Below are 16,558 nucleotides of genomic sequence, written 5' to 3' on the forward strand. Positions count from 1 at the left end.
GATTCAATAACTAATAGATGGATGAAACATGAGGAACAGAAATCATTCATTAATTTACTACCCCAGGTGAAACAATGGCCAGTTATTCCCCATAGTACTGAGTTTAAGGCAGAGAAGGGGAGCACCGGAGGGCTTACCCCACCACACCGAGCCAACACTGAGCCTCCAGTTAACCTGACCTGAACATCTTTGGGATGGAGAAGGGAAATCCACAATGACACAGGGTAGGCATGTTAACTCCACACAGACAGTGACCTGGCCTGACATTTGAACCCAGGTCTCCGGTTTTCTGTTTTCAAAGTTATGAACTATACTTACTTTACAGCAAGGGTTTACATTGACGGATTTTCTTACATTTGAAAGGAGCATAAGACCCTGTTATGCACTGTTGTGCACAGTTACTTTGTCAGTTTCTTAATCTTGTTCCACTCTGAAAGCTGCCCTTTTTTTCCATTTGTTTACTTCTGACTCATTCATTTCAGTTGCCCTAACCCCCTTGTTTAGTTAAAATTACTAAGCAGTAGGGGCATCTATTTGGGTTTTTTTAACTCTTTTAAGGCGGATGTCGACTTTTGTCGACAGGAGGGGTTGAAGGCGAATGTCGACAAAAGTCGGCATCCAGGGATAGGGGGCGACAATCAGCTGTTAATGGCGACAAATCTCACTGTCACGTCACAGGCATTCCCTCTGTCATCCAAACAGGCACAAAATGTAAAGCTAATAACTTTTAAAGATGAAGAGGAACCTTTTTATTATTTTGTTAGTATCTACAAAATTAAATTCCAGCAGTTTCTCAAAAGTGACCATCTCAGATATAAACACGCAGCCCAGTGGCTGTCAACACTTGTCACCAGGTGCACACCACTGAGCACAGATAGTGACATCGCATCACTGCCTTCGTGATTGGTTAACAGGCCAGCTGGGAGGCTGTAAAGAATCTACAGGAAGGAGACGGAGTAGTGATAAGGTAGACGTCTCAACTCCACTCCACGGTCAGGTCGCCCCTAACCTTTTCCATACAACCTGTAATGGGGCAGGGTTTTTTTTAATCATGTTTTATTTACTTACTTTATCTAAATTAATAGCAGTTTTAATTTGTACATTATGTATTTGTAACAGCAGGTTATTAGCTAATCTATCAAAATGCATCTCCTGCTCATATCATATTATGAAAAATGGTTTATTCTTCTTCTGCTGGAATCAAATTATGTTGTGTATTCTCTTCTTTTAAAAACCGTCCTTCACATTGATTTCTCTTGATATGATCCTAAGTGCGAGCAACTCCTCGATAAGCTACAGGCCAGCCTTGGTCATGGTAAGCCACAGGGATGAACAGGAAACTGAAACGTCTGCGCAGGGAAGCAAGAAACAATTTTCTGACTCCTCAAAAAAAAAAAAAAGGGCCTTGAGGTAGGAAGGCTGCAGTGTCCTGAATAATAAACAGCATTACAAAATATTCTCTTCTAGAACTTCAAGGAAAATGTCATTAATTATTTTTGGGCAAAAAACATGAACAGCTACACATAATTATGAATAAAGTACTATCTGTATGTTTACGTGATCAATTAATGAACAAAGGACTTACTCTGGGAAAATGGCGGAGCCCAAATGGGACAGCTCTTCATCTTCTATTGTAAAGCCATTGCAATTGACCTAGAATTAGGGGTAGAAAATGAAGTGCATTAGCCATGTGTTCAAAAGAGCCGCAACACAACAGGAGTTTCTGAGCTGTCATCCTGCTGAGACCCAGATGGACAGTCCTTACGTGGACAAGAATTCCTGGGCTGCCACATTCACATTGGTGCTAAATTTTGTTTCATATGTGATTTTGCAATCGCTAGAAAAATTAATGGCAATAAAAAAACCTTCCCAGCAGAAACAGTGTGCAGAGGCACGAAAGCCAAATGTGCAAAAAAACTGTTGTGTTAAAAACAAACAACACATTAGCTCTTAAAAGGGCTGCTTGGGTCCATGGGGGCACAGCAGCCACCATTACCAACACTGCAAACTACAGCGTGGCACAATTCAATCCACTGTCTCTGCCTGCAACACTGATCTCTTCCAATAGCTACTTGGAGAAGGCCTCATGTGACAGGGGGCGGGGTCTTATCTACCTCACCCTTGCCGATTGGCTGCTGGGTGGGGTATCGGGCATCATCCTGCAGCAAGGCTACATAATAATATATGACCTGGTTTTCTACTTTCTGGCCGTCATATCCACGTTGAATAGTTATCTGTGTGGCATAAAGCATAAAGCAAAACAACCCGTCTTAATGCCTTTTGTGGAATTCCAGTCCAAATCAGATGACTCCTCTCTGCAAAAGGACAAGACGACAAACCACTACATACAGCCCAGGTGGTGAAACCCTGATGGGTTATTCTGTAGGACATACCTGTGCAAAGAGCGTCACCAGTGATGCATTATCTGGGTACTCCAGGTGTTTGGAATAAAAGTGATGGAGAGCAGCAATGTCATTCTGGATCAGATCTTTCTTCTCGTTGTCTAATTTATCCAAATCTAAAAAGCAAAAGTGAACAGTGACCTGAACATTACAGTGGACAGGAGACTCGAGCCTCATTCTAAAGCCAAACTACACAACAGTCAGCTGTCATTCATTTTAATAGAGAACGTGAAATAAAGAAGACACAAGAACATGGGGTGAATAATTGAACTACAGACACCAGTGCCCAGAGTTGGCAGCAGTAATCACCACCAGAAGGACGTCACCATTCCGATCCCCATAGTACTGGACGGCATAACTCACGTGATTCAAATTCGGTCACCTCTAAGAGCTTTTCCGAGTCTGTTTTCTCAGTTTGCGTTCTCTGTTGGCAGAAGAGAAAAATAAATACATTTATTGAGACTCGCCACAGTGACTACGGAAAAGAGAAGGAAGTTCTACTGAAAATGTCAGAATGTTTACTGGCACAGTGAATAACCAAGAAGCCTACCACTGAGCAGGGCATCAGACATTTAGAAGAGTGGCTAACAGCGGGCACCACTTCATCAAGCCATCTTTACCCCATTCAGGGTGAATTAGCTCGAGACCCATCTCCAGGTCATGCTCACAGTCAGCACTTCAGCTACAAGGCTGTGAAAAAGTACATGCCCCTTCGATATCTCATATTTTTGCATAATTTTACAAAATAAAAAGGATTTTAGACAAAACGGAATATTAAAGAATGGGAATCTGAGTTACTACACAATACAGTTTTTAAAAGCAGGACTTTCTCTAATCAAAGGACAAAGTTGTTAAACACCTCTGCGCCCATGTACTGTATAAAAGTAATTGCCCTTGGTTGGGGAACCTTTAGTAGCAGAAATTCAGCCGAGTGCTTCCTAGAACTTGACGTCAGCCTTTCAAATCGCCGTTGAGGAATTTCCGCTGACTCTTCTTTGCGTAGCTGCTTTAGTTCAGACTCACCAGTAGACTTATGAGAGTCAACTGCTCGTCTCAGCATCTCTGCAGGGTTCAAGTCAGGACTTTGACTACGCCACTCCAAATCTTCTCCGAAGAAAAGCAGGTTCCAACATTTGCTCTTTTGTCTACCTGTATGTATTTAATTGTGTTTTTACCATTTGAAGGCTGCATACACATGCAAAAAGACAACGATTTACCGGTTGTTAAAGTTTTGTGATTAATCCCGTTGCTAGCGATGTAATCATCCCTTCGAGGAGGACACTTCTTCCCGTTTCCACCAACACCTGCGTTCTCATTGTAGGCAAACGATTAAGTCTTATGTGTTTTTGGTTGTTTTATTGTGGGCAGAGATGCTTTTGTAGGTTATGTGAAAACTTTAGTGTGTTTTTTTCCCTAAAATGCATTTTTGTATTGAAAAAATAGTGGATATAGTCAAAGATGAACGGGGCTGGCTACCAAAGAAGTCTGGTCAGCTGTTTGAGTGAGGACCTAAGGAGGCAATTACCTTTTCACAAGGACAATACAGGTGTTGGGTAACTTTACTACTTAAAACTACTGAGTGACAAATTCATTTTTGTTTTTATGTTTCCTCCGGTTCCCCTTTATCTAGTATTTCATTTTGTCTAAAGATCTGAAAACATACATTGTGACAAATATTCAAAAGGAGAGATCATCAGGAAGGGGGCACAGTTGTCTCAGACCCCTCGTTTTTTTTTTTTCTTACAGTAACGAGGCACAAAGCAAGCCAACACAGGACAAGCCGACCCGATCCCATTTGCACCTCACACAAGATCCGCCTTAGGCCAGAGAATTATGAAAATACCCAATAAAGAAAATCAACACGTCTGGAAATTTCTGCAGCGGCAGGAGGAGAGCTCATGGAGGCCACCGAATTAGGAAGAAGAACAGGCTTTAAATGACGATACTAACTGGACTCAACATGCTGGCCCTGCAGACCCCCGTGTCGGCTGGTCATCTGCTGGCCGTCTTTGCGTCTCGGTGGGCATTTCACTCCTAAGGGTCACGCGACTCAAACACACATTCATTTTTCACACACTATAATTTAAACACATATCAATATTTCAAATAGAATGGCGTCTTTGTGCTTGTCTCTGTCCATATGATGCCGCCACCCCCTGCCCACCCCCCCAGTGTAAGAGAGTTAATGGCACTTCAAGAAGTCCGTGCAGACAAAGGACACAGGTGTACGGCACGCCATTCCAGCCACATCTTACGCTTGGAAAAAGCAGAGTAATTAACAAAATAAAAATGTCCCTGCAAGCAGAAAATTATACAAAAGGCGGTATAATTTTCTCATCTTGGCAGTGCCAGCCCATCGTACTCTGTGCCATTTGACTGCCCGTCTTCTTTTCTTGGCAGACGTCGCTCCTCATCATCCCCCCCCTCGCACCTGTTTGACGATGATTCTGGCCGTTAGCCGGACGGTCTCTGATGGATTCCAGTTCTCCCCAAAAGCACACATGGATGAACATTCAAGTTTGTGCATCGGCCAGTCGCCTCGCTGAAAATACACACACACACACAAAAAAAAAAGAGCTTAAGACTTGAAAACGGCTCAGGGAGAGAAGAAAAGACAGAATCACAAATGAAAGAAAAACTAAAAAGGCAGACAATCTCATTGAAGAGGAAAAGGACAGAATGCATCATAAGACAGATATGAAAGGCACTATATAACAGATCATAAAAGGAAATACGTAATAGATTACTACACAGTACCTGTCTTATCAAATGGCACTATATAATACAGAGATGTGAAGAGAGAGACACAGACAGATATGAAAGGCACTATATAACAGATAGATCGCTAAAGGAACTACATAACAAACTGATAAAACAGGTATTGTAGAGTGAATGGCACTATATAATCTATAGCTGTGAAAGGCAGTAAATAAAAGACAAAACGGATACTATACAAGAGTCAGACAAGGTGCTATATGACAAGATAGATATGAAAGGCAGTATATAACAGATATGATAGATGAGGAATAGAATAAAAACATAGAAAATGAAAGTACTATTTAATAAATGTAAGATAAGAAAGGCACTATACATTAGACAGTAAAAGGAACTACATAATAGACTGATAAAACTGGTATTGTACAGTAAATGGCGCTATATAATACACATAGGTGAAAGGAAGTAAATAATAGAGAGGCAGACAGATATGAAAGTAATATATGATAGACAGACAGGCAGGTATGAAAGGCACTATATAATAATGAAAAGCACAATATGCCAACAGACCAATAACTAGAAGAAATGCTATATAAAAGGTCTAAATCTAATCCAAACTATGCAACTCTTCAATTCCACCCGGGGGGGGGTAAACGTTAACATTTAACATTATACAAAGTTATTGTCTGTTCTTTACCTGCATTATCATCAATCTTTAATTTAATATTGTTTATTGTATCGGTATGCTGCTGCTGGAGTATGTGAATTTCCCATTGGGATTAATAAAGTATCTATCTATCTATCTAATTAAAATGACAAAGGTCTTGAGCCCCGGGGGCTACCGTGCTGCCCGAGCTTCCCTGATCTTACACCGAAATCGCTCGGTACGACTTTAAAACGCTGGGAAGCAGGAGTGAGCTCAGGAGGGCTGCGGCACGGCAGTCTACTCTCCTCACCAAGGAGGCCACCATTGTCATGGCAACTGTGAGAGCAACAAGACAAGACTGTAATTTACACGACGAGGAGATCAATGAGCAGGCGGGCACAAATGACAAAGAGACGTCTTACAAACTCAGGGCGGCAAGTTTCAGGGAAGACATCACTACAAGAAAAAATAATCCTGAAATGTACCCCTGTGACCTGGGGTTAGAATAAGGGTGGCAACCCGCAGATAAAGGGAACTGAAGGAAGATGGCATCAGGCCATAAAAATGTCAGCTCCAATGCCCCCTCTGTGTTTCACTAGCCAACCCTTTACAGGGAGACCTCAGAATTAAACTGGATGGAGGATACTCGTACTCTTGTACTCACTCTACAATACTACCGTACATCACACTCTACTCTGCCATACTACAGCGGCTCCAGGCGTCTCATCAGTAAGCAGCGTGGCCCCCTACCAATTTCTTTTTAATTAACTAAAACAATGTTTCGTACTTTGTCCTGGTGTCGGAGTGTAACGACGTACTGCATTTGCCACTTTTGCCCGATGGTTGCTATGCAGCTGCAAGCCTACGTGCTATGCTATGGCAAACAAAGTCAATGAAGAATAGTTAGGAGGTCTGGTCTCTTGTCAGTGGGGCCCCCCAGTGGCTACGCACTGAACTGATAATGAGTGTTGAGTTGTACCAGCAGCTTTCTGTCTGTGTGTGTGTATGTGTGTGTGTGTGTGTGTGTGTGCGCGCGCACAAGTTGCCAGTTGATGAATGCTCAGCTGGAAGTACACAGCAGACCCCTGCAAAGTTGCGGTTCAGAATTCACGGCCTCAGTCATCACAGAATTTTCCTTAGAACCTAACTAATAATTGTTGGCAGAAACCACAAAAATCCTACGCAATTTTTATGGCTTTTTCCATGGCAATATCATATTGTAGAGAGAACACAAAGCAACCGCAGAGGAAAACGCAGCTTCGGATGGTGAAAGTAGCCAATCTGAGGGCGTTATTCATTTCTCCTGGCTGCTGATTGGCTGCTGCCCTGTGACACATCTCTGGCATTTCCACATCACAACAGTTTACCGCATGTCGCTATCTCGAGTGTTTCGCCGAGCGTTCTTGTGTTTTTCGTTTTGTTCGTCCTAAAGCCCTAAGATGACGCCCAAACGCCCTGCACCTTCTAAGGCTTCTGGAAATTAACCAAAGAAGTTTAAGACACTCCAGGAGAAGGTTGAACTACTGGATTTGCTCCGGGAACTAAAAAGTTATGCCGCAGCAGCCACCCGAGGAGCTGAAAATCCTCCACTTTGCTGTGCAGTCATTATCTTCATTACATACCTTCATCATACTGTACAGCTAATTCATCATCATCTTCAAACAGTATCATTCATTATTGGTGAGTACCCATACATTTTACTGTATTTTTATTAAATTATTACGTGGATATGGGAGAAACTTTCAGAAGGACAACCACCAATGTGCAACACTCCACTCATCTGGGCTTTATGGCAGATGACACATGAAAGCCCACTTGAAGTTTACAAAAATAACCAAAAGAATCTGTCAGTCTACAAGTTTTTCTGGTCTGATGAAACCAGGACTGGATTCTAATCCTCGTGCACCTGCACAGTACCATTCTGATGGTGAAGCGTGGTGGTAGCAACAACAGGAACTGGGAGTCTAGTCAGGGCGAGGGGAAAGCCGAACAGAACAAAGTACCGAGATCTCCTTCATCAGAACCTGCTCAGAGCGCTCTGGACCTCCAGTGGGACCGAAGGGTCACAAAGCAACAGACAGGGTTAACTCTGGGAATGTCCTTGAGTGGCCCAGACCTGAACCCAATTGGACAGCTCCGGAGAGACCTGAAAACAGCCGCCCACCGAGTGTCTCCATCCAACCCGACAGACGTTAAAGAGGATGTGCAGAGAAGAAAATGTGGGCCTGAAGACTTCTCGAATCCACACACAGTTTAAAAAAGCATTCGCGGTGCGACAACTGAATCCTCAGAACGACCGTGTAGTGACGTTCACCATCACAGATTCACCAGACACGGACAAACACTCACCCAACAGGACTATTCAGGAGGGAGTGCTGAAAAGGTTACGGGATTCTTTTTGGAATGAAAAGGCCAAGCTGACACACCTGGTGTCGAACTGTGGATGTTTCATTCCACGTATTCTGCCTTCTAATTTATGCACAGCAATTAAGTTGGCCAATCAGAAGGTATCTGCCAATCCTGGCATCCAAGCCCTAAACAACACTCATGAGGCGTGTGTTCGAACTGACGGTGGCTTTGCCTCCTGAGTGGTATGCAGCTCTCCGCCATAAGCCACTTGTGTGAGGCTGCCCAAAGACACATGGCTCATCCTAAAATAGCAGGGCACGTGGGCCAAGTGCCACACAGTTGGGGCCACTCCGTGAATACACAGTTTGTCGGTAGTCAGCCCAACTGCTGAAAATAGCACGAGAGGCAGCCATATGTGCTCGATGTCATGCAACATGTCAGACTGGAACACACCAAATGGCTATTTGTCATCTGCCAGGCTGTCGCTCATGCAAACGGATTGCAATTTGTGCCATATAATACAACATGGCACTCGCAAACCAGGTTAGTCCAATCCAGGATCAGAAGGTCCACTTAAAGTCTAACTGAACGCTGGAGTGTCGGCTCTCTTACCTGACAGTTGACGTTGCAGTAGAAGGCTTGCTTGCACTTGCCACACTTGGAAAGACCCTCCTTTCTGCAAATCAAAAAATAAGAATAAAAGTGAAAGAGTCCATGTTTACAGTTTACGATTAACAAACGGGTACAGCAGGCAACCCTCACATTACCGCTAAGACCCAAATTTTTAAAAGACAAAGTCATTCTGCTCACACCTTTTGTGATGATGCTTGCCATCGGGTCACACCATTCAGATTCAGTCGATTCTGAAACCAAATTGTCGCACGATTCTCGAACTGAGAAGTCGCCCAATTCTCGCTCATGGAAATCTCTGGCGGAGCCATTACCTGTAAACCAGTCGCTCGATTCTTGTTCCCTTTCTTCTCTTTTGGGGTCGCATGTTTTTCATGCACTTCATTCTCAAACCAAATCATCACTCTGGAACGAGTCACACGATTCCCTCATTCATGGATTCCTTCGGGTACGAACTTCTTCATTACCAGCCAGCGAGTTGCACGATTCTCGTTCACTCGCTTCTCAGACTGTGACAGTTTGTGAAATACGTCGCGTTGTACTCACTCAACACAAAGGCAGAACCTTCTCCACTAGGATCCCGCACTCGCGTTTTTACTTGAAGAGCGCCATCAAAGACAACATGGTGGGCGCTTTGCCATTTAAGTGGACTGTGATTTGTAGCCTGGCCAAGATTTTTTCATCATAGACTTGGAACATCTTTTGCTGCCATAAAGACAAGACAACGTGGAATTGTGGAAGTCTCCTCATCCCAGGGTTCCGCCCCAGGGGTAGGTTTTGGGGAGGAAGGGGGTATCACAGCTCATCTGAAGTGCACCCCCTGTATATGCAATTTATCATTAAAACTTCAGTTTGGCGGCTCTACAATTTATTTACATCACTGTGACTCTTCCAGGGGGGGCTATCCCATCCCACCATGGCTGAAAGACTCTCACCTGCCACCAGCTCTGGAACCTATGGGTGAATCAAAAGAATCGACTCACTTAGACGGGCAGTTTGAAAGAATCAAATCATCACTGAACACTATCAGACATTGGCACCTTTGAAAAGCTTCATTCTTGCCCATCCTCACTGCCATGTGAGACGTGGAGTTTCCAAACTTCACCACTTTGGAGATCAGCTTTGACTACTCGACAGGACCACTTCAGTGTGGATGGAAGGCTACTATGAATAAAAGAAGGGCTGTTTCGGTATTACTGTGGTCCCAGCCAAAGCTGCTGTGAAAATGGTGGCACTGGCCAGGTTCACTTGTAGGTCATGCATCAATCACAACGATGAAGCTGAACCTGCCCTCGGCCCCCTTCACCGAGGCACCCTTACAAAGAAGCATTTGCAGTTTGCCTTCAGGCTCAGGTCCCACACCTTGTGAACTCGTTCAACGCAACGCCATTTGGAGCAAACAGGTGAGGGGGCCGGAGCCGCTGAGAACCCTCATGCTGCTTCCATGAGACGGCCAGGCGGCTATTTTAGTAACAATCCACGAGGACAGCTGCAAAGAGAGCGGGGTGGGGGGGCACAGAGATGTTTGTGTCCTCAGCTGCTGCCCTTGTGTTAAAAGGGGGCCCACCACCTGAATACGGATTGACGTCTCCGACTGTGTGATTTCAGCTTCCAGTCAGCGCAAGCCGCCCAGAAAACAAAGCAAGAGTCTACAATTAAATAAGGATCATTTTCGGAGATAATTATCACTTCCTGCTGATTAACTTATCCCAGCGCTGGAAGACTTGGTATCCAGGGAAACGAAGCAAGGACGCCTGTTTGGAAGCGGCGCACATCCCAGCGGTAACAGTATGGCGTCACGGCCGCTGGGATCTGGGGACAACAAAACCTGGTCTTCATATGGAGCTTGTGATCATAAATGACAACCCATCCTGTTAAACAAGTGAATTATGGGTGTGCGTTTAAGGTGGAATCAGGCTGGCAGGATCAAAAGCAAAATTCACTCATCTCTTCCACAAACTGGAATTAAAAGAAAGGAGGCAAGGGGAGCCAAAATGACGAACAGGGGGTCTTCCACCCATTTTCAGTACCAGCTGGATCCAATGCAATGCAGAGTTCACGTGCACAACCAGACCCAACCCTGGGTGGGATGCAAAGAACACTTCTGCCCACCACAGTATCATTTTCAAGTGCTATGTGGCATCTTTTTGGGATGGCAGAAAACACTGGAGCACCCAGAAAGGGCCCACGGGGCACAAGGAAAAGGGGCAAACTCCAAGTTTGAAGACAGGACTCGAGAGGTGTGGGAATCCTACCTTGATGCATCCACCGAAGTCCAGCTATCTCAGCAGTACCGAGTGTAAGGTAGGAGCCGAACCTGGACGGCCCACCAGTCCATTCAGCATTCACGCTCACTCACTATTAGCCTTCTTCATCAATTCTGCCCACCACCTGGATATAGAAGGTGAATGGTGCAAACTCCGCACACTCAGTGCCCCCGCTGCAATTCAAACCTCATCTCATCCAGATGTGAGGCCACCATTAAAAAGAAGTTTAGGAATATGGGGCCCAGAGCCAGTCCTACAAGAACCAAGCAACACCTGCACCTGGTCGTGAATCACAAAGTCGCTGTGGATCCTCTCCAGGTGCTCCACTGCATTCCCACAGCCCCAGAAACGGGCCATACAGCGATCAGGTGGCACCTCCAAGTGTAAACCATGGCAGTCATGCCTGGCCGTATGCTACGGGATTTCAGCCCGACTTGCAAGCTTCCCATGTGGTTTGTCAAAACGGACTCAAAAATTGTGAGTACATCACTCGGTGGCGTGTTTTCCAGCCTGCTGCCAGGGAGTGGGATGGTCCCAAAGTTTATTGACATGTCGAAAAATGCAGACTTTGAGGCTCAAGTTTGTCAGGCGTGAGGGATCATGTGAGCTGATTCTTCAGAGACTGACAGACGGACCGCAACTCCCAACATGCCTGAACAGAATTAGGCTGCCTTGACGATGGACAGGTCAGCCAGGCCATCGGAGGGTACGGAAAAACAATGAACTCTGGGCCAGCAATGGGCACGCTGTATGAACGAGGGCTGTAGAAATCACATAAACCCCCCGACTTCTTCCTAAATTGGTGGCCTTGCTGCTTTTGTCAATTTCTGCTTCTTTGTTTTTCGTTTTTACATTGAAATCTCCTCTTTAGCGTCCATTTGTGAGCTCAAGTGGACCGGAGGCTCTGCCTACGTGACAAAGCCGAGGCACGTCTCGCTGACGTCTTTCTAATCACGCATTCCCCAATGGGCCTGGCAGGAAAAGACGTGCCACAGTCATGCCCAGTCAAACCTACGGGGTAATCTCATATTCATGTCTGAACAAACACGGACGAGCAAAATGCCAGGATCTGCTGCCTCAGCCCTTTGGAGACCCTGCCTGGTGCGCCGACATTTTATAAATATAACTTTAACCTTTTTTTCCCAAGATTGTGACCACATCAGGACAATATGGCTCCTGCCCTTAAGCTCATTTCTTCCTGGTCTGTGCCCCACTTTGCCCGTTATGCACTGAAATTGCCTTCAACACACGAATGAACTTCCAGCCACCAGCCCTGCCACTTCTTAAACGACTTTCTGCTTTGCACTGAAGGGTTGTCAGTTGCTGCAAGGTCCGTCAGTGGCCTTGGTTCAGGGAAGGAGCCCACCCTGGAGGGGATGCCAGTCTACCACGGGTCCCACAGCTACTACATCTACACACCTGCTGATGAAAACAAAGAAGAAATACAAAGTGCACACGGACGGGACCAGGCCGGTATTTAAACCCGGGTCCCTGAAGTGTGAGACAATTGCAGTAGCAGCTACACCAATGTGCCAACCTTCCTTAACATGTCTAACAACCATCTGCAATAGCGACTGATGGCCCCGGCTGGGTATCTTTAGGATTTGCACACTCGCTTGCTCTCCCAGTGTCCATGTGAGCTTTTCTCCAAATGCCAAAGACACACTTGATGGGTTAGCTGGTGACTTTAAACTCTGTGTGTGACTGGGCCCTCCAGTAGACTTGCAGCCCACCCAGAGTTGGCTCCTGCACTGTGCCCAAGGCTGGCGCTGGCCAATGCAACCCCAAATTGTGTTAGGTGCCTTTGGTTTAAATTAGGCTGTTTGACAGATTCAGATGAATTTTAAAATATTAAAGAGCCCCTTCTTACATTACAAAAAAAAAAAAAGATTCCACTGAAAATGATGAGTTGACACAAGCAGGTGGTCAAGGCGTCTGTGGACAAGTCGCGCCTAATCCAAGCGCCTTACACTACAGCTGGCATGCATCCACTAGAATAACGAAGTCTGGGCACCATTTTGAGAAATTCCGCTCAGGTGACAACTCAATCATACACATGCCCGTTCAGTCTGGCACTCGCGCCACACGTGTTCCACCCACTGACATTTGACATAATAAAGCTGTACCCACTTAGAAAACAAAATGTCGTCCTGTGCTCTGAAAGAGAAAGGCGTAACGGGACACGTGGGAGGCTGGGAAGGCGCGGACAATGCGGCCCGACTGTTTTACAGTGAGAGCTGGGGGTGCGTTATTACACCACCCTTTGTGGTGTCATGATCCAGTTTTTCACATGCCAGTGTGTTTGTGACCCATTGTCCTGCCCCTCAGTGAATCACACGCGATAGTCAAACCTGGGGGGTACCCGTGTGATCACCAGAGTGTTAGCGGCGAGGACTTTCAGGATTGGTCGCCATCCTTTTGCGACGCTGCCGCTGTGAATCGAGTGCAATCGTCAGAGCCGTTGGGGTTGGTGGTCAGACTTTCATCCGGGGGTCAGCTGTGGCTGGGAAATACTGATCTATACGACTGCCTTTTATTTTGGGGGGGTTCTTCCAGTATTCTGGGGTACTTTTACCATTCAGATGCCACATGACAGTTTTTGAAACCAAAAGGTTGCAAATGAGGATTCCCGATGTCCGGCCACTTTACTGTCCTTGCTATTGTTGTCGTCGTCACACGCACACTCACTGCGGTCACCACACAATGTGTTTTGGGTCATTTGTAGTCCTCTGCACAATTTCAATAAACACAAATGTTGCATGTGTGTGTGTGTGTGTGTGTGTGAAGGCCTCCATTTCTCGCTACCTTAAATACCACAAATCAGAATCAGGTGCCAATGACAACAACCTCAGCAGAGAGGATCGTGTCTGAACCTCTGCTCTTATTTAAGCATGAAGTTTGTAGCATGTCGATAACGCACCCCTCAAACCAATCAAAGGACCTCTTGGAGGCCTTCAGAAAGAAGGCTAAAGATGCCTACGAGTCTCAGAAGGGATTTCCAAAGATCTCCCCACCCTACTGTCCAGAAGATCATCTGCAAGTAGAGAGGAATTCACTCAGTCGCCAACTTGTCCTGGCCAAGTAACCGAGAAAGCCGAGCCAGAGGTCAAGCTACTGAAAGATGTCTCCAAGAAGCCCAGAATTTCATCTTGGGACCTCCAGGTAGCTCTTGCCACTGTTGCTGTCAAAGTGCAGGGGTCTACCATTAGCTGCATAAGTGAGGCACATGGGAGGAGTGCAAGGAGAAAACCAGAAAGAACATCAGGGTAGGACTAAAGTGTGCTTAAGGACATCTAGGAAGGAGCCAGGACTTGTGGAACAGACGAGGAAATGATTTCCTGTAGATAAGTACTGTAGTTGATTGTTGCCCAGTAACTAAGTGGAAGACCCTGATAGTAACTGGAAGGGCCGGTGGTGGAAGTGTGCTGCTTTGGGGCTTCTTCACTGCATCATGACTCCCCATCATAGAACTCACTAGGAATTCTTCATGGTCTCACACCGTTTGATGCAACCTGTCAGAAGACCAAAACGCAACTAAACGTGGGTCTTACATCCCTGAACGTGGCAGTAAACCCACCAAGGATTGAATGAACAGGAAGAAAAGGGGGCTCAGGAATGGCCAGGACAAAGCTCAGACGTGAGATGCTGTTGGCAGGAGGGATTTGTGACAAGCTGTGCACGCAAGACGCCCCTCAAACATCACAGGATACATTGACGATGTCAGAGACAGCCGACGGTACAAGGGGAGCCCCACCTGCGGTTAGAGCCAAGGGTGGACTTGTGATTTCCACAGACAGAAATGGCACATCTGTTCACCTTTCATTAAATAAATTACTGCAAAGTCCATTTCTCTTTTTCTCCCCCATAACTATAACTTATTATGAATTTTAATTTGGGTGACATCGTAATCCAAGGTGTACTTGAGACATCTGACATAAACACTCAGTAACATTTACCTCGGTATCTCCAGTTGGAGCACGGGCAGGTGACGGGACCTACTCAGGGTCACACAGTGGTGTCAGCGGTGGGATTTCAACCCACAAAGTCCAAAGTTTTAAGCACTATGTCGGTCGCTGTGCCTGCCGGCCTGTGACATCACCTTTACTTATTGATAATGTTCAACTATATGAAGATCAAATTTGGATACAAGACGCATATTATAATACAAAAGAAAAGACGACTGTGGAGTGCATTTACTTTTTCAAAAGGCCTGTAGTGTCCAGTGGAGAATGTAGCCATGAATGCCACCACTGGTTGCTGTCCTGTGTGTACTCGGCCTCTACTCCTCAGGTTCTTGTGTGTCTCCCACCCACAGAGTGCCACTGTCTTTAAATGGCCACGTGCGCCCCGTCCAGGGTTGGCCCTGGCCTGGCACCCAAACCGACGCCATCAGTGGACGTTTGTGATGTTTTACGTTACAAGTAGCCTTAGCACCGTTTGTGTTTTTGGGGTATCTGACGGCCCCCCGCAGACCGATGACAGCCACTTCTTGCGTAGCCCACCTCACACCCCGTCTCGTCGCATTTTTATTTTGTTTCTTCTGTCAGATTAAGCAGCAGCAGCTGCCTCTCGCTGCAGACCCCAATGTGTGAATCCACGTTTCATTTGGACCCCCGCCACTGGCCGGTCCCCGAGCAGGTGGCTCAGCCGACTTGCTCAACAGCGCGACAAGCAATAACTCACACAGCAAAGTAACATTAAAAAAATAAAAGAAGAAAGAAAAAAGTTTGACTCGACGAAAACAGTCGCCGCCGCATCTCGGGTCCCCACACAGGAAGCCCATCCCTCCCCGGCCGATGACTTCCTCCAGCCCAGCGAGCACCTCCGCAGTATGCGGCATGGCAGAGCAGAGCAGAGCGGAGCGGACGGAAAGTTACGTACCTGGCGAAGCAGAATTCGCAGTGGTTGCCCCGCTCGTTGACAGTCAACACGTACGTGTACGCCGGGCACGCGAAGACGAGATCTCCAACTTTAAACTCCTTCAGCGCCCGCAGCCCCCTGCCTTTGCCCGGGCTGATGAATCTCTCGATGCCCTCCGCTTTGCCGTCCGCCTTCATGACTGCCGAGGCTCAGCTTCCACGGACAGACTCACTCACTCGCTCGCTCGTTCGCTCCGACCTCCGCCGCAGCCTCTCGGGGAGCTCCCACGTTTTACTCAAAGCGACGCCGGATTGGCAGCTCCGTCCCTCGCCTGTTTGCTATTAATGGAGCGGCGCTGGTTCATCCTCCCGAAACTACATAAATGGAAGCAGCAGACGGCCCTGCCGCGCGGGGCCTGCGTGGACGACGGGTCGTCTGCTGGGTCTTAAAGAGAGCCGCTTTAGAGGGCGCGTCACCTTCCTGTCACTCGGCGGTGCGCGGGATTCTGAGGGGAGGGCGAGCGGAGATTTGGGATTGGCTTAAAACAGGAGGCCGGTGAAGTGCGAGCAGTTTCATTAGAGATCGCCATCTCGATTAGAACGTAATAAAAATAGATGAAATAAACGGAAATTCTTGTCAAGGCCCGAGAATCACACGTAAATCCATTCGGTTTATTCATTCTTGTACAG

At 46.4% G+C, this 16,558-nt stretch overlaps 1 protein-coding gene across 1 annotated transcript in view; it reads right to left on the minus strand.

The window, feature by feature from the left end:
* LOC114665878 (N-lysine methyltransferase SMYD2-like) overlaps positions 1 to 16,299 on the minus strand; it is a 30,026-nt gene extending 13,727 nt beyond the window's left edge. The window contains exons 1-6 of the mRNA XM_028820527.2: positions 15,891 to 16,299; positions 8,725 to 8,788; positions 4,834 to 4,944; positions 2,766 to 2,826; positions 2,394 to 2,518; positions 1,586 to 1,653 (exon numbers count right to left, since the gene is read on the minus strand). Coding sequence (XP_028676360.1) covers positions 1,586 to 1,653; positions 2,394 to 2,518; positions 2,766 to 2,826; positions 4,834 to 4,944; positions 8,725 to 8,788; positions 15,891 to 16,066 — 605 coding nt within the window. The 5' untranslated portion in view covers positions 16,067 to 16,299. The remainder of the gene's footprint in view (positions 1 to 1,585; positions 1,654 to 2,393; positions 2,519 to 2,765; positions 2,827 to 4,833; positions 4,945 to 8,724; positions 8,789 to 15,890) is intronic.
* Between the last annotated feature and the right edge of the window lie 259 nt (positions 16,300 to 16,558).

Source organism: Erpetoichthys calabaricus, chromosome 15, assembly GCF_900747795.2.
Source record: "Erpetoichthys calabaricus chromosome 15, fErpCal1.3, whole genome shotgun sequence".
In the NCBI taxonomy this organism is placed as follows: domain Eukaryota; kingdom Metazoa; phylum Chordata; class Cladistia; order Polypteriformes; family Polypteridae; genus Erpetoichthys; species Erpetoichthys calabaricus.